We start from the raw sequence: 27653 nt of genomic DNA on the forward strand, positions 1-27653 counted from the left end.
TTAGCAGCGCAGAGTAGGTTAGCCGCCATGGCGTTTTTTAATAAAACTTTTCACATTGGGGACTTCTCTGGGTCATTCCTGGTTAGGCAAGTGCTGAAGGGGTGGGGCCGGGTGGACCCATGCCCGAAGGACCACAGGGAACCCATCACACTTCTCCGTCTGCGGGACTTGATGGGGGGCTTGAATGAAGTATGCTCCTCAATGTTTGAGATATTACTATTTTTGCTGCGTTCGCGTTTGTGGGAGCACTTAGGATTGGCGAGTTAGTGGCATCTTCGTGCTCCAGGGGTGCAGGCGGTATACTGCGTGAACACGTGCGGCCCGTGTGGTACATGTTGCTTGTACCTAGGTCTAAGACTGACCAGGCGGGAAAAGGGGCTTGGCTGTGCTTGGATAGGTTAGATTTAGAGGCTTGCTGTCCGGTGCGGAATTTCGAAGAGTTCTGTAGGGTGCGGCCTGAAGGCCCCCCGCAGCTGCTTATACACAAGGATGGATCATCCTTATCTCTCTTCCAGTTCTGTAAGGTCCTGGCTAGAGCGGCGGGGGCGGCAGATTTGGACCCTAGGACGGCTAGGGCGTTGGAAGTCCAACTGTATATTCGCCCATTGCTAGGTGAACAAAGGAAGGGACGGGAGTCCCGTGGGCTAGACCCACTCTGCTAGTTAAAGGAGGGTTTGGGGTTGCTCTGGGGTACATAGCTATTTGCAGGGGTGCGCAATCATTGTCAGCGCTTTTGCTCAGCATTTCATATCATGTCCTTACAGGCAAGAATTCCCCCCCAACTCGCATTTGGATAGTGGGGCACTCATTCATTAATTGGGCAGCCATCAGGGCGCTGCGGCTACCGGATGGGCAGCAGCTGGGATTTCCGGCGTCAAGAGCCAACATTCGTTGGCTGGGCCGAAGGGGGTTGGCTTGGGATGAGTTGCCAGCCCTCCTCCAGGATGCTCACAGGAGGTGGGGGAAACCTCACATTGTGATTTTGCATTTGGGGGGCAATGACTTAGGGGCGGTCCCAGCATTGGACCTGATAAGAAAGATGGTCTCTGACTTGCGGTGGGTGTATGCGTGGCTCCAAGGTGTGCAAGTTGGATGGTTCAACATGGTTGCACGGCTGCGTTGGAGATATATTGTGACACAAAGGGGAGCATACAATGTCAAGAAAAACGTCAAACGAGAGGTAGGGAGAGCGGTCATGGCCTTAGACGGCTTCGTCATCAGGCATGACTGCATTACGGCCGACAATAAGGCTCTATATCACCCGGATGGCGTTAACCTGGCTGATGTTGGGGTTGACATTTTTCTGGCCGACATCAGAAAGGCTTTACTAAATGTTATATATATATATAAAAAAAAAAAACCAATGTTATTTAATTACAGAGCTAGTTGGTTCTTTATAAGTGGCGGCAAGAGGGCAGGATCTGTTCTCTTGTGGCGGTCAACTAGGACCCTTGAAGCGGGCGGAGAGAGATGTGAGTGACGTCCTTAGATGGGGGAGGGACGCCCACCGGCCGGTGCCGACCTGGGGGGTTCTCCCCCTTACGAATCTTTGGGTGAAGATCTCTAGAGTTTTGCAACTATCTCTCTCTGCCAATTGAGCGCAAGCAACCCGTGCTGCGCTGTAGTCCTAAGTGGTTAGGTTAGGAGTTAGATGCCGCCACCAATTTTACTGAACTTGTTACAAGTTAATAAAAATTGAAAAAGTTGCATGATATGGCATTTTGCCGTGATAAAGGTTTACGTTAATAAACACGACCATGACCGGTCTTTCAGCACACATGGTGTTGTGTATTTATTTTCAGTAAAGTGTCAAGATTAAGTAAAGACGTAATAGGAGGTTTGTCCCTTAAGAAGAGATGAGAAAACAGGGAAGTGGTCCCAGACAGGGCGAGGAAGGCACCAGGAAGAAAGTCCAATATTTCATGGAACCAATAGGTAATGCAGAGAGTGGTAAATAAAGCAAAGTCCAGCAACAGGCAGGTAATCCAAGTGAAGTTTTTAAGTGCATACAAGTCTCCGGTGCTGCTTACTACCACTTATTCAGGTAATCCAAGGAATCAGCAGATCAGGGGTTAAAACAGGAGAGTGGTCAGAGACAAGGAAAGTTCGGCAACAATAAGGCAATCCAGCAGTTCAGGGGTTAATCAGTAGAGTGGTCACAGACAGGCAGAGTTCAGCAACAGTAAGGCAATCAGCAGTTCAGGGGTTATTCAGTAGAGTGGTCAGAGACAAGCAGAGTTCGGCAACAATAAGGCAATCCAGCAGTTTTAGGGCTTAATCAGTAGAGTGGAAACAGACATGCAGAGTTAAGCAACAGTAAGGTAATCAGCAGTTCAGGGGGTAATCAGAGTGGTCCCAGACAGGCAGAGATCAGCAACAGTAAGGCAATCAGCAGTTCAGGGGTTAATCAGTAGAGTGGTCACAGACAGGCAGAGTTAAGCAACAGTAAGGCAATCAGAAGTTCAGGGGGTAATCAGTAGAGTGGTCACAGACAGGCAGAGTTCAGCAACAGTAAGGCAATCAGCATTAGCTAACAGAGCAATAGAACGAAGCACCCAGGGAGCACAAGTCAACCTATACTTGGGCAAGGTATAGGAAGTGAGGAGGTACTTACATAGGCGCAGGTTCGCGCCAAGGATAGCAGACAGGTGAGCGGCATCAGGGGAAAGACCCGGCGTGCAGCGATGACGTCATCGCCGCATGCACAACAACCGCTGCAACCATGACAACGGCCGTGGGAGGAGAATGTCGGCCGCCGCAGAGACAGAGCGGTGTGACAGCACCACGTCACAGTGTCTGCATCTCACATCAGCCCATCAGTGTTAGCTGTCGGCTGAAGCTCGAGAGAACCTGGAGCGGCATTTTGAATTATCCATGTTTAAAGGGACACTCAAGTCAAAATTAAACTTCATGATTCAGATAGAGCAGCAATTTAAACAACTTTCCAATTTACTTCCATTAACAAAATGTGCTCAGTATTTTTATATTTACACTTTTTTAAGTCACCGGCTCCTACTTAGCATGTGCAAGAGATCACAGAATATACGTACATGCATTTGTGATTGGCTGATGGCTGTCACATGATACAGTGGGAGTGGAAATAGACATAACTGCAATTTATTAAAAAAAAAAAATCTAATACTCATTTAAAGTTCTAAGTGCTATTGCATTGTCTTCTTATCATGCATTTGTTGATTATGCATATCTACTGTATTGACTGGTCCTTTAAGAACACTTTTTTCCTTAAGCTCTTCCTCACCACCATCTTCAGCTTCTGTGTTCTAATCCATAACTTCTACAGATTTCTTTTTTCCATTCCACAACAGATTTTATTTTCTTCCATTTCATTCCTACATACTTCTTTAATCTTTAACCCTTTGTTTCCCCACCTGAATGGGATTTAAAATGTATTTTCTTACTCTGCACTTGATCATTAACAGTTAAATCTTTTTCCTGCAACTTAGAATGGGAAACTACAGCTTCCTCCTCTATTTTTTTCATCTTGCTCACTGTTATCAGAAAAAAAAAAAGACTCATCTAATTCAGAAAACAAGATCTCTTGCTCTTTTACAGCAATCTCATGAGGTGCTCTCTGCTTTAACCCCTTCACACCATTAGGACATTCCATGCCATACTAAACAGTGCTGGGCTTTAACACAGTTAGGACGGCATAGAACGTCTTACCTTAAATAGCGTCCTAGAGCCTCCCCCTTTGAAGTGAGCAAGACTTAGACTGGGGGCATGCCTAGCAGCGTAGCCAGCCCCCCATGATACAATCCCGACCTTGAAATCACATAATCGCATTGACGATCGCGTGATTTTATTTTTACATCGGAGCGGTTAAAAGCTTGATGCCGACATGAAGGGGTTAATTAGATGATCAGAACTTGCACAACTAAAGCAGTGCACGTGCAAAGTACTAGCAAACAAAATGTAGTCAAATTCTATCTAACAATCAAGTTTTGTTATTGTCTCTGAGAACCATAACTAGCTGCCTTCTAAAGGACATAACAGCTTAATCACCTGTGATTTACAGGAACCCTGTGAATGGGAATAGTTAGTTTCCCATAATAAGACAAATTAGGAGCCAGGTTTTCATTTCTCAAAAAAGAGGCACATTAGAAATAAGCACTTTTACTATAGGAGTTGATAGAGGTAAAACAGAATAAAAATAAACTCCAAAAATGACACCCTCTGAGATAACCTTTTTATCCAACTGTTCAGAGCTCATAGAAGCAACCACTGATTTATTAATTCTTCATGCAGACAATCACAAAACACAATCCTCTACACTTCTATCACTCCCAGGGCTGAGTCTAACCCCCATGTCTTATGGTCAATTCTGAAACCTAATTACATTATATTATATGTCTGCTACCAACAACACACAATCCTCTACACTTCTATCACTTCCAGGGCTGAATATAACCCCCATGTCTTATGATCAATTCTCAAACCTAATAACATTATATTATATGTCTGCTACCAACACCACACAATCCTCTACACTTCTATCACTTCCAGGGCTGAGTCTAACCCCCATGTCTTCTGGTCAATTCTCAAACCTAATAACATTATATTATATGTCTGCTACCAACAATACACAATCCTCTACACTTCTATCACTTCCAGGGCTGAGTCTAACCCCATGTCTTATGGTCAATTCTCAAACCTAATAGCTACCAACAGCACACAATCCTCATACTTCTATCACTTCCATAGCTGAGTCTAACCCCCATGTCTTATGGTCAATTCTCAAACCTAATAACATTATATTATATGTCTGCTACCAACAACACACAATCCTCTACACGTCTATCACCTCCAGGGCTGAGTCTAACCCCCATGTCTTCTGGTCAATTCTCAAACCTAATAACATTATATTATATGTCTGCTACCAACAACACACAATCCTCTACACTTCTATCACTCCCAGGGCTGAATCTAACCCCATGTCTTATGGTCAATTCTCAAACCTAATAGCTACCAACAACACACAATCCTCTACACTTCTATCACTTCCATAGCTGAGTCTAACCCCATGTCTTATGGTCAATTCTCAAACCTAAAAACATCATATTATATGTCTGCTACCAGCAACACACAATCCTCTACACTTCTATCACTTCCAGGGCTGAGTCTAACCCCCATGTCTTCTGGTCAATTCTCAAACCTAATAACATTATATTATATGTCTGCTACCAACAACACACAATCCTCTACACTTCTATCACTTCCATAGCTGAGTCTAACCCCATGTCTTATGGTCAATTCTCAAACCTAATAACATTATATTATATGTCTGCTACCAACAACACACAATCCTCTACACTTCTATCACTTCCAGGGCTGAATCTAACCCCCATGTCTTATGGTCAATTCTCAAACCTAATAACATTATATTATATGTCTGCTACCAACAACACACAATCCTCTACACTTCTATCACTTCCAGGGCTGAGTCTAACACCCATGTCTTATGGTCAATTCTCAAACCTAATAACATAATATTATAAGTCTGCTACCAACACACAATCCTCTACACTTCTATCACTTCCAGAGCTGAGTCTAACCCCATGTCTTATGGTCAATTATCAAACCTAATAACATTATATTATATGTCTGCTACCAACAACACACAATCCTCTACACTTCTATCACTTCCAGGGCTGAGTCTAACCCCCATGTCTTCTGGTCAATTCTTTAACCTAATAACATTATATTATATGTCTGCTACCAACAACACACAATCCTCTACACTTCTATCACTTCCATAGCTGAGTCTAACCCCCATGTCTTATGGTCAATTATCAAACCAAATAACATTATATTATATATCTGCTACCAACAACACACAATCCGCTACACTTCTATCACTTCCAGGGCTGAGTCTAACCCCATGTCTTATGGTCAATTCTCAAACCTAATAGCTACCAACAACACACAATCCTCTACACTTCTATCACTTCCAGGGCTGAATCTAACCACATGTCTTATGGTCAATTCTGAAACCTAATAACATTATATTATATGTCTGCTACCAACAACACACAATCCTCTACACTTCTATCACTTCCATAGCTGAGTCTAACCCCCATGTCTTCTGGTCAATTCTCAAACCTAATAACATTATATTATATGTCTGCTACCAACAACACACAATCCTCTACACTTCTATCACTTCCATAGCTGAGTCTAACCCCATGTCTTATGGTCAATTCTCAAACCTAATAACATTATATTATATGTCTGCTACCAACAACACACAATCCTCTACACTTCTATCACGTCCAGGGCTGAGTCTAACCCCATGTCTTATGGTCAATTCTCAAACCTAATAACATTATATTATATGTCTGCTACCAACAACACACAATCCTCTACACTTCTATGACTTCCAGGGCTGAATCTAACCCCCATGTCTTATGGTCAATTCTCAAACCTAATAACATTATATTATATGTCTGCTACCAACACCACACAATCCTCTACACTTCTATCACTTCCAGGGCTGAATCTAACCCCCATGTCTTCTGGTCAATTCTCAAACCTAATAACATTATATTATATGTCTGCTACCAACAACACACAATCCTCTACACTTCTATCACTTCCAGGGCTGAGTCTAACACCCATGTCTTATGGTCAATTCTCAAACCTAATAACATAATATTATAAGTCTGCTACCAACACACAATCCTCTACACTTCTATCACTTCCAGAGCTGAGTCTAACCCCATGTCTTATGGTCAATTATCAAACCTAATAACATTATATTATATGTCTGCTACCAACAACACACAATCCTCTACACTTCTATCACTTCCAGGGCTGAGTCTAACCCCCATGTCTTCTGGTCAATTCTTTAACCTAATAACATTATATTATATGTCTGCTACCAACAACACACAATCCTCTACACTTCTATCACTTCCATAGCTGAGTCTAACCCCCATGTCTTATGGTCAATTATCAAACCAAATAACATTATATTATATATCTGCTACCAACAACACACAATCCGCTACACTTCTATCACTTCCAGGGCTGAGTCTAACCCCATGTCTTATGGTCAATTCTCAAACCTAATAGCTACCAACAACACACAATCCTCTACACTTCTATCACTTCCAGGGCTGAATCTAACCACATGTCTTATGGTCAATTCTGAAACCTAATAACATTATATTATATGTCTGCTACCAACAACACACAATCCTCTACACTTCTATCACTTCCATAGCTGAGTCTAACCCCCATGTCTTCTGGTCAATTCTCAAACCTAATAACATTATATTATATGTCTGCTACCAACAACACACAATCCTCTACACTTCTATCACTCCCAGGGCTGAATCTAACCCCATGTCTTATGGTCAATTCTCAAACCTAATAGCTACCAACAACACACAATCCTCTACACTTCTATCACTTCCATAGCTGAGTCTAACCCCATGTCTTATGGTCAATTCTCAAACCTAAAAACATCATATTATATGTCTGCTACCAACAACACACAATCCTCTACACTTCTATCACTTCCAGGGCTGAGTCTAACCCCCATGTCTTCTGGTCAATTCTCAAACCTAATAACATTATATTATATGTCTGCTACCAACAACACACAATCCTCTACACTTCTATCACTTCCATAGCTGAGTCTAACCCCATGTCTTATGGTCAATTCTCAAACCTAATAACATTATATTATATGTCTGCTACCAACAACACACAATCCTCTACACTTCTATCACGTCCAGGGCTGAGTCTAACCCCATGTCTTATGGTCAATTCTCAAACCTAATAACATTATATTATATGTCTGCTACCAACAACACACAATCCTCTACACTTCTATGACTTCCAGGGCTGAATCTAACCCCCATGTCTTATGGTCAATTCTCAAACCTAATAACATTATATTATATGTCTGCTACCAACACCACACAATCCTCTACACTTCTATCACTTCCAGGGCTGAATCTAACCCCCATGTCTTCTGGTCAATTCTCAAACCTAATAACATTATATTATATGTCTGCTACCAACAACACACAATCCTCTACACTTCTATCACTTCCAGGGCTGAGTCTAACACCCATGTCTTATGGTCAATTCTCAAACCTAATAACATAATATTATAAGTCTGCTACCAACACACAATCCTCTACACTTCTATCACTTCCAGAGCTGAGTCTAACCCCATGTCTTATGGTCAATTATCAAACCTAATAACATTATATTATATGTCTGCTACCAACAACACACAATCCTCTACACTTCTATCACTTCCAGGGCTGAGTCTAACCCCCATGTCTTCTGGTCAATTCTTTAACCTAATAACATTATATTATATGTCTGCTACCAACAACACACAATCCTCTACACTTCTATCACTTCCATAGCTGAGTCTAACCCCCATGTCTTATGGTCAATTATCAAACCAAATAACATTATATTATATATCTGCTACCAACAACACACAATCCGCTACACTTCTATCACTTCCAGGGCTGAGTCTAACCCCATGTCTTATGGTCAATTCTCAAACCTAATAGCTACCAACAACACACAATCCTCTACACTTCTATCACTTCCAGGGCTGAATCTAACCACATGTCTTATGGTCAATTCTGAAACCTAATAACATTATATTATATGTCTGCTACCAACAACACACAATCCTCTACACTTCTATCACTTCCACAGCTGAGTCTAACCCCCATGTCTTATGGTCAATTCTCAAACCTAATAACATTATATTATATGTCTGCTACCAACAGCACACAATCCTCTACACTTCTATCACTTCCAGTGCTGTGTCTAACCCCATGTCTTATGGTCAATTCTCAAACCTAATAACATCATATTATATGTCTGCTACCAACAGCACACAATCCTCTACACTTCTATCACTTCCATAGCTGAGTCTAACCCCCATGTCTTATGGTCAATTCTCAAACCTAATAACATTATATTATATATCTGCTACCAACAACACACAATCCTCTACACTTCTATCACTTCCAGGGCCGAGTCTAACCCCCATGTCTTCTGGTCAATTCTCAAACCTAATAACATTATATTATATATCTGCTACCAACAACACACAATCCTCTACACTTCTATCACTTCCAGGGCTGAGTCTAACCCCATGTCTTCTGGTCAATTCTCAAACCTAATAACATTATATTATATGTCTGCTACCAACAACACACAATCCTCTACACTTCTATCACTTCCAGGGCTGAATCTAACCCCATGTCTTATGGTCAATTCTGAAACCTAATAACATTATATTAAATGACTGCTACCTAGTATGGACTGGGAGGGGCTCATACACTAGTGGGACAGGGAGAAACACACTGGGAGGGACAGGGAGAGGCACACTGGGAGGTTACACTAATATGGACAGGGAGGGGTTGGTACACCAGGAGGGACAGAGAGAGGCACACTGGGAGGTTACACTAATATGGACAGGGAGGGGCAGGTACACCAGGAGGGACAGAGGGAGGCACACTGGGAGGTTACACTAATATGGACAGGGAGGGGCTGGTACACAAGGAGGGACAGGGAGAGGCACACTGGGAGGTTACACTAATATGGACAGGGAGGGGCTGGTACACCAGGAGGGACAGGGAGAAGCACACTGGGAGGTTACACTAATATGGACAGGGAGGGGCTGGTACACAAGGAGGGACAGAGAGAGGCACACTGGGAGGTTACACTAATATAGACAGGGAGGGGCTGGTACACAATGAGGGACAGGGAGAGGCACACTGGGAGGTTACACTAATATGGACAGGGAGGGGCTGGTACACCAGGAGGGACAGGGAGAGGCACACTGGGAGGTTACACTAATATGGACAGGGAAGAGCTGGTACACTAGGAGGGACGGAGGGACAGAGGGAGGCACACTGGGAGGTTACACTAATATGGACAGGGAGGAGCTGGTACACAAGGAGGGACAAGGAGGGACAGGGAGAGGCACACTGGGAGGTTACACTAATATGGACAGAGAGGGGCTGGTACACCAGGAGGGACAGGGAGAGGCACACTGGGAGGTTACACTAATATGGACAGGGAAGAGCTGGTACACTAGGAGGGACGGAGGGACAGAGGGAGGCACACTGGGAAGTTACACTAATATGGACAGGGAGGGGCTGGTACACAAGGAGGGACAAGGAGGGACAGGGAGAGGCACACTGGGAGGTTACACTAATATGGACAGAGAGGGGCTGGTACACCAGGAGGGACAGGGAGAGGCACACTGGAAGGTTACACTAATATGGACAGGGAGGGGCTGGCACACAAGGAGGGACAGGGAGAGGCACACTGGGAGGTTACACTAATATGGACAGGGAGGGGCTGGTACACTAGGAGGGACAGAGAGAGGCACACTGGGAGGTTACACTAATATGGACAGGGAGGGGCTGGTACACTAGGAGGGACAGCGAGAGGCACACTGGGAGGTTACACTAATATGGACAGGGAGGGGCTGGTACACTAGGAGGGACAGAGAGAGGCACACTGGGAGATTACACTAATATGGACAGGGAGGGGCTGGTACACCAGGAGGGACAGAGGGAGGCACACTGGGAGGTTACACTAATATGGACAGGGAGGGGCTGGTACACCAGGAGGGACAGAGAGAGGCACACTGGAAGGTTACACTAATATGGACAGGGAGGGGCTGGTACACCGGGTGGGACAGAAAGAGGCACACTGGGAGGTTACACTAATATGGACAGGGAGGGGCTGGTACACCAGGAGGGACAGGGAGAGGCACACTGGGAGGTTACACTAATATGGACAGGGAGGGGCTGGTACACCAGGAGGGACAGGGAGAGGCACACTGGGAGGTTACACTAATATGGACAGGGAGGGGCTGGTACACAAGGAGGGACAGGGAGAGGCACACTGGGAGGTTACACTAATATGGACAGGGAGGGGCTGGTACACCAGGAGGGACAGGGAGAGGCACACTGGGAAGTTACACTAATATGGACAGGGAAGAGCTGGTACACTAGGAGGGATGGAGGGACAGAGGGAGGCACACTGGGAGGTTACACTAATATGGACAGGGAGGGGCTGGTACACTAGGAGGGACAGAGAGAGGCACACTGGGAGGTTACACTAATATGGACAGGGAGGGGCTGGTACACTAGGAGGGACAGAGAGAGGCACACTGGGAGGTTACACTAATATGGACAGGGAGGGGCTGGTACACTAGGAGGGACAGAGAGAGGCACACTGGGAGGTTACACTAATATGGACAGGGAGGGGCTGGTACACCAGGAGGGACAGAGGGAGGCACACTGGGAGGTTACACTAATATGGACAGGGAGGGGCTGGTACACCAGGAGGGACAGAGAGAGGCACACTGGAAGGTTACACTAATATGGACAGGGAGGGGCTGGTACACCGGGAGGGACAGAAAGAGGCACACTGGGAGGTTACACTAATATGGACAGGGAGGGGCTGGTACACCAGGAGGGACAGGGAGAGGCACACTGGGAGGTTACACTAATATGGACAGGGAGGGGCTGGTACACCAGGAGGGACAGGGAGAGGCACACTGGGAGGTTACACTAATATGGACAGGGAGGGGCTGGTACACAAGGAGGGACAGGGAGAGGCACACTGGGAGGTTACACTAATATGGACAGGGAGGGGCTGGTACACCAGGAGGGACAGGGAGAGGCACACTGGGAAGTTACACTAATATGGACAGGGAAGAGCTGGTACACTAGGAGGGATGGAGGGACAGAGGGAGGCACACTGGGAGGTTACACTAATATGGACAGGGAGGGGCTGGTACACCAGGAGGGACAGGGAGAGGCACACTGGGAGGTTACACTAATATGGACAGAGAGGGGCTGGTACACCAGGAGGGACAGGGAGAGGCACACTGGGAGGTTACACTAATATGGACAGGGAGGGGCTGGTACACTAGGAGGGACAGAGAGAGGCACACTGGGAGGTTACACTAATATGGACAGGGAGGGGCTGGTACACTAGGAGGGACAGAAAGAGGCACACTGGGAGGTTACACTAATATGGACAGGGAGGGGCTGGTACACCAGGAGGGCAGAGGGAGGCACACTGGGAGGTTACACTAATATGGACAGGGAGGGGCTGGTACACCAGGAGGGACAGAGGGAGGCACACTGGGAGGTTACACTAATATGGACAGGGAGGGGCTGGTACACCAGGAGGGACAGGGAGAGGCACACTGGGAGGTTACACTAATATGGACAGGGAGGGGCTGGTACACTGGGAGGGACAGAAAGAGGCACACTGGGAGGTTACACTAATATGGACAGGGAGGGGCTGGTACACCAGGAAGGACAGAGAGAGGCACACTGGGAGGTTACACTAATATAGACAGGGAGGGGCTGGTACACCAGGAGGGAAAGAGGGAGGCACACTGGGAGGTTACACTAATAGGGACAGGGAGGGGCCGGTACACCAAGAGGGACAGGGAGAGGCACACTGGGAGGTTACACTAATATGGACAGGGAGGGGCTGGTACACTGGGAGGGACAGAAAGAGGCACACTGGGAGGTTACACTAATATGGACAGGGAGGGACTGGTACACCAGGAAGGACAGAGAGAGGCACACTGGGAGGTTACACTAATATGGACAGGGAGGGGCTGGTACACCAGGAGGGACAGAGAGAGGCACACTGGGAGGTTACACTAAGATGGACAGGGAGGGGCTGGTACACCAGGAGGGACAGGGAGAGGCACACTGGGAGGTTACACTAATATGGACAGGGAGGGGTTGGTACACCAGGAGGGACAGGGAGAGGCACACTGGAAGGTTACACTAATATGGACAGGGAGGGGCTGGTACACTGGGAGGGAAAGGGAGAGGCACACTGGGAGGTTACACTAATATGGACAGGGAGGGGCTGGTACACCAGGAGGGACAGGGAGAGGCACACTGGGAGGTTACACTAATATGGACAGGGAGGGGCTGGTACACTAGGAGGGACAGAGAGAAGTACACTGGGAGGTTACACTAATATGGACAGGGAGGGGCTGGTACACTAGGAGGGACAGAGAGAGGCACACTGGGAGGTTACACTAATATGGACAGGGATGGACTGGTACACTAGGAGGGACAGAGAGAGGCACACTGGGAGGTTACACTAATATGGACAGGGAGGGGCTGGTACACCAGGAGGGACAGGGAGAGGCACACTGGGAGGGACAGGGAGAGGCTCACTGGGAGGGGCTGGGAGAGGCACACTGGGAGGGACAGTGAGGGGCACACCAGGAGGGACAGAGAGAGGCACACTGGGAGGGGCTGGGAGAGGTACACTAGGAGGAACAGGGAGTGGCACACTAGGAGGGACAGAGGGAGGTACACTGGGAGGGCCTCATGCTCACTAAGTACTGGATCTGCAATCATGAAATAGAAGTAAATACTAAAAAAAAAAATAATAATAAGCTAGAAGAAAAAAAAAACATGCACATTCCTGGGAGAAAGAAACAAAATGACAGTGATACATATGTCACAGAGTGTCACAAGACTAGTTGGTGGAAATCAGAAGAAAAGCCATGTCTCGTTCCCACTATATTTCCATAAAATCTAATGTTATGGAGCAAAGCTTTTTTCTCATGTTACATAAATAATATTTACCTTCTGCACCACCCCAGGCTCTGCTGAAAGATGTCCTTCATCCTCTGAGGTCTTCTGCTCTTCATCAGATGTGATGTCCTCTGTGGTGCTTAGAGGGATGGGGCAAACCTTGTATGGCTCTGTATACGCACTGCACATAAAAGGAAGAACATTAAGTCACAGCTATTTACCCCCAACTGACACAATAATAAATGTTAGAGAGACTGCTTAGAAACCCAACAGAGGTCTTTATATGGAGGGGTTTAATTAGAAATAGGAGGCGTTATAGGGAGGATTATATGGTGCAATAGGAGTAATTATATGGTGCAATAGGATGAGTTATATGGAGGGCTATATGGTGCAATAGGATGAGTTATACGGAGGGCTATATGGTGCAATAGGATGAGTTATACGGAGGGCTATATGGGGCAATAGGATGAGTTATACGGAGGGCTATATGGGGCAATAGGATGAGTTATACGGAGGGCTATATGGTGCAATAGGATGAGATATACGGAGGGCTATATGGGGCAATAGGATGAGTTATACGGAGGGCTATATGGGGCAATAGGATGAGTTATAGGAAGGGTTATATGGGGCAATATGAGTAATTATATGGGGCAATAGGATGAGTTATAGAGAGGGTTATATGGGGCAATATGAGTAATTATATTGGGCAATAGGATGAGTTATAGAGAGGGTTATATGGGGCAATATGAGGTGTTATATGAAAAGTTATATGGTGCAATAGGAGTAATTATATGGTGTAATAGGATGAGTTATACGGAGGGATATATGGGGCAAAAGGAGGTGTTATAGGGAGGGTTATTTTGGGCAGTAGGATGAGCTATATGGAGGGTTATATTGGGCAATATGAGGTGTTATATGAAAAGTTATATGGTGCAATAGGAGTAATTATATGGTGTAATAGGATGAGTTATACGGAGGGATATATGGGGCAAAAGGAGGTGTTATAGGGAGGGTTATTTTGGGCAGTAGGATGAGCTATATGGAGGGTTATATTGGGCAATATGAGGTGTTATATGGAAAGTTATATGGTGCAATAGGAGTAATTATATGGTGCAATAGGATGAGTTATACAGAGGGCTATATGGTGCAATAGGATGAGTTATAGGGAGTGTTATATGGTGCAATAGGATGAGTTATACGGAGGGCTATATGGTGCAATAGGATGAGTTATAGAAAGGGTTATATGGTGCAATATGACAAGTTAAAGGGAGGGTTATATGGGGCAATAGAATAAGTTATAGGGAGGGTTATATGGGGCAATAGGAGGTGTTATAGAGAGGATTATATGGGGCAATAGGATGAGCTATAGGGAGGGTTATATGGGGCAATAGGAGGTGTTATATGGAAAGTTATATGGTGCAATAGGAGTAATTATATGGTGCAATAGGATGAGTTATAGGGAGGGTTATATGGGGCAATAGGAGGTGTTATAGGGAGGGTTATATGGGGCAATAGGAGGTTTTATATGGAGGGTTATATGGCACAATAGGAGTAATTATATGGTGCAATAGGATGAGTTATACGGAAGGCTATATGGGGCAATGGGATGAGTTATAGGGAGGGTTATATGGGGCAATAGGAGGTGTTATAGGGAGGCATATATGGTGCAATAGGATTAATTATATGGGGCAATGGGATGAGTTATAGGGAAGGCTATATGGGGCAATAGGATGAGTTATAGGGAGGGTTATATGGGGCAATAGGAGGTGTTATAGGGAGGGTTATATGGTGCAATAGGACAAGTTATAGGGAGGCATATATGGGGCAATAGGAGGAGTTATAGGGAGGGTTATATGGGGCAATAGGAGGTGTTATAGGGAGGCATATATGGGGCAATAGGAGGAGTTATAGGGAGGGTTATATGATACTATAAGAAAAGTTATAGGAAACAGAGAAGGTCATATGAGACAACAGGTGGAATTGCAGGGAAAGATATTTGGTGTAATAGAAGTACTAGGAAGGAAATTATTAATTGAAATGACTATGAATATTTATATAACAACAAATACTGATATACAAAAAAAACAACTAAATGCAATATTCCACCAATATTTAACACTTTCACCTCTGTTCATCTTCTGCTATAACTTAATGCAAGAGACCTGGTTTACCACAGATAGTGATTTCCCACCACATTACCCAAATATTTCATCTTCACTATGTTCACTCATTTAGCCACAAAAAAACAAAAGCTAGTGTATTGGTCGACAATTATATCTGTAAAAGGAAAAACAACAACAGAGGTATAATAATTTCTTGGGTATATTGTTCTAAATAACAAGTAGAGCATAAATATGCTAGCGCTATAGTGCTCCCACAGCTGCCATATAGTATTGCAGACACGTGCACACTCCTGAGCTTACCTTCCTGCTTTTCAACAAATGATAACAAGAAAACTAAGAACATTTGATAATAGAAGTAAATTGGAAACACTATACAACAACAATATTGTGAATAATATAAATGGTTTGCGCTTCCCTTTATCGTATGGATGCTGCCAGCCCCGGTCACTCCTTTACCATATATTAAAATTGTAGTAGTACGCGGCGCAATTCCCCCTGGGAAGCTTAGATGTGAAAAGTCTTCGATTCCCTCCCGGACACCTCAGAAGAGAAGATCAGACATAGGGGACGATTTATCTATGCTGTATCAATGCATTTAACATAGCACAAACAGTTCTGGTGAACTGCTTGTGTAAAGCCGCATCCTGCAGATTCGCGGCCATGTGTCAATCAACCCAATCGTATGAAATCGCTGCTTCATAACTGCTTCATAACTGCTGTTATGAAGCAGTTAAGGCTCGCACGGAAACAGGGGCATTGGGGGTCATTCGGCTCTTGATAAATCGGCCCCATAGTGCAATACTGATTTGCAGAAAGGTGCACTAATTAGATGGAAGACTTTTCACATCTACAGGTTTAATAGAGACATAGTTCCTGGTGTGTGGATTAGAGTCTGTATCCAGCCCAACCGCACTCCCCACTGAACAGAAGCCATTGTCAACACCAGGGGACAACTATAACCTAGTGGCCCAGGTACAGCAGTTCTGCGCCGTTTCAGGATTTAGATTTGATATTTAAAAACATGTTAAACTGAAGGTTAGGGATTATAAAGGAAGGCTCTTAATATGACATTTTACTAGAAATGATACCCTATAAAACTCTGGCGGTAGCTGCATTGTCTGCACTATACCTGGCAGCATGTTTCAGCAACGACGTATTCATGCGGCTACACAGTGATAAACACTTTAAACTGCCCGCACGCAGTTCCTCACACCATCCATATCCCCCACGCTAAGGGACTTTACCCCACTGATTTCTAACGGCTCACACATACAGCATATTTCCTACATTTGCTTTGCCATGTTGTCTAAAAGCAGGGATCTTCAAACCACGGCTCACGACCCATTACTGGGTTGCAACACCATGTTTACTGGGTCGCAATAAAATATGAGAGTGTGTGCTATGTGAGTTTGTGTGTTGTATGAGAGAGTGTTTGTGTGTGTTATATAAGTGTGTGTGTGTTATATGAGTGTGTGTGTTATATAAGTGTGTTTGTGTGTGTTTTATGTGAGTTTGTGTGTTGTATGAGAGAGTGTTTGTGTGTGTTATATGAGTGTGTTTGTGTGTGTGTTATATGAGTATGTGTGTTATATGAGTGTGTGTGTTATAGGAGTGTGTGTTATATAAGTGTGACTGTGTGTGTGATATATGAGTGTGTGTGATATATGCGTGTGTGTGTTATATAAGTGTGTGTGTAAGTGTTATATGAGTGTGTTAGTTATATGAGTGTGTGTGTGTGTGTGTGTGTTATATGAGTGTGTGTTATATAAGTGTGTGTGTGTGTGTTATATAAGCGTGTTTGTGTGTGTGTTATATGAGTATGTGTTATATAAGTGTGTCTGTGTGTGTTATATGAGTGTGTGTGTTATATAAGTGTGTTTGTGTGTGTGTTATATGAGTGTGTGTGTGTTATATAGTGTGTTTGTGTTATGTGAGTTTATGTGTTGTATGAGAGTGTTTGTGTGTGTTATATAAGTGTGTGTGTGTGTGTGTGTGTGTTATATGAGTGTGTGTGTGTTATATAAGTGTGTTTGTGTGTTATATGAGTGTGTGTTATATAAGTGTGTTTGTCTATGTGTTATATGAGTGTGTTTGTTATATGAGTGTGTTTGTTTGTGTGTTATATGAGCGTGTGTGTTATATGAGTGTGTTTGTTATATGAGTGTGTTTGTGTGTGTGTTATATGAGTGTTTGTGTTGTATGAGTGTGTGTGTGTTATATAAGTGTGTTTGTGTGTGTGTTATATGAGTGTGTGTGTTATATGAGTGTGTGTGTTATATAAGTGTGTTTGTGTGTGTGGTATATGAGTGTGTGTGTGTGTGTTATGTGAGTTTGTGTGTTGTATGAGAGAGTGTATGTGTTATATGTGTGTGTGTGTTATATGAGTGTGTGTGTGTTATATAGTGTGTTTGTGTTATGTGAGTTTGTGTGTTGTATGAGAGAGTGTTTGTGTGTGTTATATAAGTGTGTGTGTGTGTTATATGAGTGTGTGTGTGTGTTATATAAGTGTGTTTGTGTGTTATATGAGTGTGTGTTATATAAATGTGTTTGTGTATGTGTTATATGAGTGTGTGTGTTATATTACTGTGTTTGTGTGTGTGTTATATGAGTGTGTGTGGTATATGAGTGTGTTTGTGTTATATAAGTGTGTTTGTGTGTGTGGTATATGAGTGTGTGTGTTATATGAGTGTGTGTGTTATATGAGTGTGTGTGTGTGTTATGTGAGTTTGTGTGTTGTATGAGAGAGTGTTTGTGTGTGTTATGTGTGTGTGTGTGTGTGTGTGTTATATGAGTGTGTGTGTGTTATATGAGTGTGTTTGTGTGTGTGTTATATGAGTGTGTGTGTTATATACGTGTGTGTGTGTTATGTAAGTGTGTGTGTGTTATATGAGTGTGTTTGTGTGTGTGTTATATGAGTATGTGTGTGTTATATAAGTGTGTTTGTGTGTGTTATATGAGTGTGTGTGTTATATATAAGTGTGTTTGTGTGTGTGTTATATGAGTGTGTGAGTGTTATATAAGTGTGTTTGTGTGTGTGTTATATGAATGTGTGTGTTATATAAGTGTGTGTGTGTGTTATATGAGTGTGTTTGTGTGTGTGTTATATGAGTGTGTGTGTTATATAAGTGTGTGTGTGTTATATGAGTGTGTTTGTGTGTGTTATATGAGTGTGTTATATGAGTGTGTGTGTTATATAAGTGTGTTTGTGTGTGTGTTATATAAATGTGTGTGTTATATAAGTGTGTTTGTGTGTGTGTGTTATATGAGTGTGTGTGTGTGTTATATAAGTGTGTGTGTTATATGAGTGTGTGTGTTATATAAGTGTGTTTGTGTGTGTTATGAGTGTGTGTGTTATATAAGTGTGTTTGTGTGTTTGTTATATGAGTGTGTGTGTTATATAAGTGTGTTTGTGTGTGTGTTATATGAGTGTGTGTGTTATATAAGTGTGTTTGTGTGTGTGTGTTATATGAGTGTGCGTGTGTGTTATACGAGTGTGTTTGTGTGTGTGTTATATGAGTGTGTGTGTTATAAAAGTGTGTATGTGTGTGTTATATGAGTGTGTGTGTGTGTGTTATATAAGTGTGTTATATGAGTTTGTGTGTTATATAAGTGTGAGTGTGTTATATGAGTGTGTTTGTGTGTGTGTTATATGAGAGTGTGTGTTATATAAGTGTGTGTGTGTTATATGAGTGTGTGTGTGTGTGTTATATAAGTGTGTTTGTGTGTGTGTTATATGAGTGTGTGTGTGTTATATAAGTGTGTTTGTGTGTGTGTTATATAAATGTGTGTGTGTTATATAAATGTGTTTGTGTGTGTTATATGAGTGTGTGTGTTATATAAGTGTGTTTGTGTGTGTGTTATATGAGTGTGTGTTATATGAGTGTGTATGTGTTATATGAGTGTGTATTATATAAGTGTGTGTGTTATATAAGTGTGTGTGTGTGTGTGTGTATTATATGAGTGTGTGTGTTATATAAGTGTTTGTGTGTGTGTTATATGAGTGTGTGTGTGTGTGTTATATAAGTGTGTTTGTGTGTGTGTTATATAAGTGTGTTTGTGTGTGTGTTATATTTATTTATTTATAAAATATTTTACCAGGAAGGATACATTGAGATTTCTCTCGTTTTCAAGTATGTCCTGGGTCCACAAGACATTGCATTGATACAATAGGGTACAATAAAATACAAAAAACAATATTAATACACAATATATGCAAAAAAAAAATTAACATAGAATAGGTAGGAAATATATAATCAACCATGACAGGTGCATTCTGTTTTGAGATATGTAGAGAGGGATCTCTTAAAGGATATTAGGCTTGAGGAAGGTTTGAAAGTGTGTGGGAGGTCGTTCCATAATTGTGGTGCTCTGTAAGAAAAGGAGGATCGAGCTGCTTTCTTTTTATATTGAGGCAAGCTAAATAATGTGCTGGTACTGGATCGGAGGTTATAGGAGGTGGGAACAGCCGGGGAGAGCATTCTGCTCAGGTAGGGTGGGAGCTTCCCAGAAAGGCTCTTAAACACAAGGCAGGAAAGATGGAGGGAGCGTCTGGATTCCAGCGACAGCCAGTTTAGTTCTTTTAGCATGTCACAATGGTGGGTCTTGTAGTTACATTGTAGCACAAAGCGGCAGAACGAGTTATACAATGTATTACGTTTATTAAGGTGAGTTTGCGGTGCAGGTGCATAAACTACGTCCCCGTAATCCATGATAGGCATCAGCATTTGCTGTGCAATCTTTTCCTTTACTGTAGGTTATATGAGTGTGTGTGTTATATAAGTGTGTTTGTGTGTGTATTATATGAGTGTGTGTTATATGAGTGTGTGTGTTATATAAGTGTGTTTGTGTGTGTGTTATATGAGTGTGTTTGTGTGTGTTATATAAGTGTGTTTGTGTGTGTATTATATGAGTGTGTGTGTGTGTTATATAAGTGTGTGTGTTATATAAGTGTGTTTGTGTTATATGAGAGTGGTTGTGTGTGTTATTACCTTTTACAACACTTTCAAATTTGACTACAATCAGGAATCAGAGACTCATATATGCATACACTGTGATGTCTTGCACATGCTCAGTAGTAATTGGTGCCTCAGACAGTGTGCATATAACTGTATCATGTGACAGCCATCAGCATAGTTGCCAAATGTCCCGTTTTTGCCGGGACAGTCCCGGAATTTGGGACCCAGTCCCGGCCATTTAAATGTCCCGGACTGTCCCGGCAAATAGCAGTAGCAGGCTGTAGCTTCAGATTTATAGCGCGATCTGACACTGACTCGGTCTCCTCCTTTGAATTTTGCGATCCTCTGCGCGGTCGGGACAGGTAGTGACGTCACGTGACCCCGCTTGCCCGCTCATACTGGAGCCCCAGCCTTCACAGACGCGGCGACAAGAGTCTAGGACACACCGAGTTACTCTGCAGCCTAAGCCAGATCATTGCCAACTGTCAGTCTGCGACAGCGGAGCGCCAGAGAGGTGAGATGCGGGTGGTCCAGCCAGGGTACAGGACAATCAACATTGGCTGCTGCTAATTATTTCTAAAACTGACAGTGTGTGCCGCAATAGAGGGCTCCCCACCCCTTGGCAAATGCGAGCTTGTCTCATGTCAGGTAGCTGGGTCAGTGGTGATATGTGGGATATGTCAGGTTATGGGGCTTTTATTAAGCTGTTCTGTCAGTAGCTGCTCTAGAGTATCAGAGGAACCTGTAGTCCCCAGCAGAAATAATCATGGTGTCCTTGTTTTGTATTACCCCAAGAGTACATGGCATGTGTGGATCAGGATGCTTTGTTATTCTCCTCAGTAACAAGTCTGATATCTTTTTTTTTTTTTTATTCTATCTTTTTTTTTCTGCTTCAGTGTCTGACTGAAGTGTGTGTGTGTGTGTTTTTTTTTCTTGCTCTTTCCATGTTTAATCCTAGTTTGTTGACCCCTTCAAGTGAGGGAAGACCTTTAGTACCAGAGCCGTCTGACTTTCATTTGGCTCTGATTGTACATGCACTCAGATGTACAGATTTCTTTATGTGGTGTCATAATGATAGAAAGGAAAAATAAGATTTTAAAACTTACAAATAAATCCAACTATTTAATGTTTAGAATGACTAACTGCCTTGGTCTTTATTCACTGTGAGGTTGTTCCTTGGTGTTCTGTTTCTCCATTGAAAGGGTGATGCTATTTAATTCATACCATTCTATAAGTGAATACCAAAGTAATCACCAATTGCACAGAATTCTGCTTCTCTCTCTTGGAGTTGCTTTCTTGGACTGGTAATCTTTGGCAGATAATTTATATATATATATATATATATATATATACACACATGCACATATATATATATATATATATATATATATACATATACATATACATACACATATATACACACAGTATATATATATATATATATATATATATACACACACACAGTATATATACACACACAGTATATATACACATACATATATACACTGCACCATAATAAATAGGCGGAGCTAAATTATGCTAATTATGTGGGTCTGGCAAAGTGGGCGGAACTTTAGGGCAAGGGGTGTGGTAAAAAATGTCATGCAGGTAATTGATAGCTGAAAGTGTCCCCCACATTTTTTTTCAAATGTTGGCAACTATGCATCAGCTAATCACAGACTCATATACGTATACACTGTGATCTCTTGCACATGCTCAGTAGTAACTGGTGCCTTAGACAGTGTGCATATAACTGTATCATGTGACAGCCATCAGCTAATCACAGACTCATATACACACTGTGATCTCTTGCACATGCTCAGTAGTAACTGGTGCCTTAGACAGTGTGCATATACAGGGCCGTCTTTAATATTGACTGGACCCTGGGCAAACATTTTCTTGCCCCCCCCCCATGCTCTCCACCCCAACATCCCAAAAAACAGCTAAATCAATTTATTTTATATTTTTTTTAAATTCTTTGTCCAGCAGTGGATTATTATTAAAATAATTTTACTAATAAGTAAATAAATATATAAATTCCTCCACTCTGGATTAATTTAATATGCTTTTGAATGTGATTCTGGTGTGAGGTTAGCTGGTTAAAGAGATTTAGGGCAGCCAACAGGAGCAAAGCAAGGTAAAGACTGAGCGCAGAAGCATGGAGGTGCAGACAAATATAAATTTACTAACTGAAACAGTAGAACTACTATGGGAAGCTGTAAATGAGACAGAGAGAAATAAAAACTTTAAAAATAAACCTTACCTTAATGTGTGAAGTATCAGCATGACACTATACATCAGCCACAGCAGCACATGTCACTACTTTGCTAGGAAAAAGTTCCCTCTCATCCTGCACTACAAGATGCTGCATGGGGGAGGGGCATGTGTACACTCACTTCTTCCCACTGACACCTTTCTACAAAGCACTGTTCCCCTAACAAACACAGCAGAAAGAGCAGGGCTAAGGGGACCAGCAGACTGGATTCTGTCTGCCCAAGGCTGCATGGATACAGACGAGTCACACAGCCTCAAGACTAAAGAGAGCAGTGTGTGCAGCTGCACAGATGCTCAAATCCTCACATGCCTGCCACTCTAGCGTTCTGCTGCATGCATCTATTGTCAGCCCTATCCAGAAACAATTCCACCACCAGAGCAGTTACCTGGTAACAGTGGTAACCCCAGCAGGAGCTTTTCTGATGCAGTGGGATTGGCTGGATGCCGAGTTAGGGCTTAGCATCCAGTGCTGCACAGAGCACATCTAAAACAGCACATGGCACTAGCTTGGAATGTCACATGACATTGGCATGGTCTGGCACAGTTTCTCACAAATAAATATAAGCAGAGAACTTTTGACTGTGACAATATTAGAACTGACTATGTGTGTCCTCCGTGCCACATGACATCAGCAGTCTGGCATAAATTACAACAACAAAAAAAAACTCTTGGGCCCCCCCAACAAAGACTGGGCCCTGGGCAGCTGCCCCTTTTGCCCTGTGTTAAAGACGGCCCTGTGCATATAACTGTATCATGTGACAGCCATCAGCTAATCACAGACTCATATACGTATACACTGTGATCTCTTGCACATGCTCAGTAGTAGCTGGTGCCTTAGACAGTGTGCATATAACTGTAATATGCGACAGTCATCAGCTAATAACAGACTCATATATGTATACACTGTGATCTCTTGCACATGCTCAGTAGTAACTGGTGCCTCAGACAGTGTGCATATACCTGTATCATGTGACAGCCATCAGCTAATCACAGACTCGTATACAAATACACTGATCTCTTGCACATGCTCAGTAGTAACTAGTGCCTCAGTAAATGTGCATATAACTGTATCATGTGACAGCCATCAGCTAATCACAAACTCATATACGTATACACTGTGATCTCTTGCACATGCTCAGTAGTAACTGGTGCCTCAGACAGTGTGCATATAACTGTATCATGTTACAGCCATCAGCTAATCACAGACTCATATACAAATACACTGTGATCTCTTGCTCATGCTCAGTAGTAACTGGTGCCTTAGACAGTGTGCATATAATTGTATCATGTGACAGCCATCAGCTAATCACAGACTCATATACGTATACACTGTGATCTCTTGCACATGCTCAGTAGTAGCTGGTGCCTCAGAGAGTGTACATATAACTGTATCATGTGACAGCCATCAGCTAATCACAGACTCATATGTATTCACTGTGATCTCTTGCACATGCTCAGTAGTAACTGGTGCCTCAGACAGTGTGCATATAACTGTATCATGTGACAGCCATCAGCTAATCACAGACTCATATACATATACACTGTGATCTCTTGCACATGCTCAGTAGTAGCTGGTGCCTTAGACAGGCTGTGATATCTCAAGTGACAGGAGGGATATGGTAGGACAGGCTGTGAAATCTTAGGTGACAGGAGGGACATGGTAGGACAGGCTGTGAAATCTCAGGTGACAGGAGGGTCACGGTAGGATAGGCTGTGATATCTCAGGTGACAGGAGGGACATGGTAGAACAGGCTGTGATATCTCAGGTGACAGGAGGGACATGGTAGAACAGGCTGTGATATCTCAGGTGACAAGAGGGACATGGTAGGACAGGCTGTGACAGGAGGGACATGGTAGGACAGGCTGTGATATCTTAGGTGACAGGAGGGACATGGTAGGACAGGCTGTGATAGCTCAGGTGACAGGAGGGACATGGTAGAACAGGATGCAATATCTCAGGTGACAGAAGGGACATGGTAGGACAGGCTGCAATATCTCAAGTGACAGGAGGGACATGGTAGGACAGGCTGTGATATCTCAGGCGACAGTAGGGACATTGTAGAACAGGCTGTGATATCTCAGTTGATATGAGGGACATGGTAGGACATGCTGCGATATCTCGGGTGACGAGAGACATGGTAGGGTAGACTATGATAACTCGGGTGACAAGAGGGACACGGTAGTACAGGCTGTGATATCTCATGTGACAGGAGAAATATGGTAGGACAGGCTGTGATATCTCAGGTGACAGGAGGGATATGGTAGAACAGGTTGTGATATCTCAGGTGACAAGAGGGACATGGTAGGACAGGCTGTGAAAGGAGGGACATGGTAGGACAGGCTGTGATATCTCAGGTGACAGGAGGGACATGGTAGGACAGGCTGTGATATCTCAGGTGACAGGAGGGACACGGTAGAACAGGATGCAATATCTCAGGTGACAGAATGGACATGGTAGGACAGGCTGCAATATCTCAAGTGACAGGAGGGACATGGTAGGACAGGCTGTGATATCACAGGTGACAGGAGGGACATTGTAGAACAGGCTGTGATATCTCAGGTGACAGGAGGGACATGGTAGAACAGGCTGTGATATCTCAGGTGAAAGGAGGGACACGGTAGTACAGGCTGTGATATCTCAGGAGGCAGGAGGGACATGGTAGGACAGGCTGTGATATCTCATGTAACAGGAAGGAAACAGTAGGACAGGCTGTGATATCTCAGGTGATATGAGGGACATGGTAGGACAGGCTGTAATATCTCGGGTGACAAGAGAGACACGGTAGGGTAGACTATGATAACTCGGGTGACAAGAGGGACACGGTAGTACAGGCTGTGATGTATTAGCTGACAAGAGAGACATGATAGGACAGGCTGCGATATTCTCTGGTGATATGAGGGACATGGTAGGACATGTTGTGATATCTCAGGTGACAGGAGGGACATGGTAGGAGAGGTTGTGATGTCTCAGGTGACAAGAAGGACATGGTAGGACAGGCTGTGATATCTCAGGTGACAGGAGGGACACAGTAGGACAGGCTGTGATATCTCAGGTGACTGGAGGGACATGGTAGGACAGGCTATGATATCTCAGGCGACAAGAAGGACATGGTAGGACAGGCTGTGAAATCTCAGGTGACAGGAGGGACATGGTAGGACAGGCTGTGGTATCTCAGGTGACACGAGGGACATGGCAGAAGGGCTGTGATATCTCAGGTGACAGGAGGGACACTGTAGGATAGGCTGTAATACCTCAGGTGACAGGAGGGACATGGTAGGACAGGCTGTGATATCTCAGGTGATATGAGGGACATGGTAGGACAAGCTATGATATCTCAGGTGACAAGAAGGACATGGTAGGACAGGCTATGATATCTCAGGTGACAAGAAGGACATGGTAGGACAGGCTGTGAAATCTCAGGTGACAGGAGGGACATGGTAGGACAGGTTGTGATATCTCAGGTGCCAGGAGGGACATGGTAGGACAGGCTGTGATACATTATGTGACAGGAGAGACATGATAGAACAGGCTGTGATATCTCAGGTGACAGGAGGGACATGATAGGACAGGCTGTGGTATCTCAGGTGACAGGAGGGACATGGTAGGACAGGTTGTGATATCTCAGGTGACAGGAGGGACATGGTAGGACAGGCTGTGATATCTCAGGTGACAGGAGGGACACGGTAAAACAGGATGCAATATCTCAGGTGACAGAATGGACATGGTAGGACAGGCTTCAATATCTCAAGTGACAGGAGGGACATGGTAGGACAGGCTGTGATATCACAGGTGACAGGAGGGACATTGTAGAACAGGCTGTGATATCTCAGGTGACAGGAGGGACATGGTAGAACAGGCTGTGATATCTCAGGTGAAAGGAGGGACACGGTAGTACAGGCTGTGATATCTCAGGAGGCAGGAGGGACATGGTAGGACAGGCTGTGATATCTCATGTAACAGGAAGGAAACAGTAGGACAGGCTGTGATATCTCAGGTGATATGAGGGACATGGTAGGACAGGCTGTAATATCTCGGGTGACAAGAGAGACACGGTAGGGTAGACTATGATAACTCGGGTGACAAGAGGGACACGGTAGTACAGGCTGTGATGTATTAGCTGACAAGAAGGACATGGTAGGACAGGCTGTGAAATCTCAGGTGACAGGAGGGACATGGTAGGACAGGCTGTGGTATCTCAGGTGACACGAGGGACATGGTAGAAGGGCTGTGATATCTCAGGTGACACGAGGGACATGGTAGAAGGGCTGTGATATCTCAGGTGACAGGAGGGACATGGTAGGAGAGGTTGTGATGTCTCAGGTGACAAGAAGGACATGGTAGGACAGGCTGTGATATCTCAGGTGACAGGAGGGACACAGTAGGACAGGCTGTGATATCTCAGGTGACTGGAGGGACATGGTAGGACAGGCTATGATATCTCAGGCGACAAGAAGGACATGGTAGGACAGGCTGTGAAATCTCAGGTGACAGGAGGGACATGGTAGGACAGGCTGTGGTATCTCAGGTGACACGAGGGACATGGTAGAAGGGCTGTGATATCTCAGGTGACAGGAGGGACACTGTAGGATATTCTGTAATACCTCAGGTGACAGGAGGGACATGGTAGGACAGGCTGTGATATCTCAGGTGATATGAGGGACATGGTAGGACAAGCTATGATATCTCAGGTGACAAGAAG

General features: G+C 44.0%; 1 protein-coding gene across 1 annotated transcript in view; it reads right to left on the bottom strand.

Annotated features, from left to right (window-relative positions):
• FGD5 (FYVE, RhoGEF and PH domain containing 5) overlaps positions 1 to 27653 on the bottom strand; it is a 487598-nt gene that overhangs the window by 359113 nt on the left and 100832 nt on the right. Inside the window, exon 3 of the mRNA XM_053720678.1 lies at positions 13653 to 13782. Coding sequence (XP_053576653.1) covers positions 13653 to 13782 — 130 coding nt within the window. The remainder of the gene's footprint in view (positions 1 to 13652; positions 13783 to 27653) is intronic.

Source organism: Bombina bombina, chromosome 7, assembly GCF_027579735.1.
Source record: "Bombina bombina isolate aBomBom1 chromosome 7, aBomBom1.pri, whole genome shotgun sequence".
Classification (NCBI taxonomy): Eukaryota; Metazoa; Chordata; class Amphibia; order Anura; family Bombinatoridae; genus Bombina; species Bombina bombina.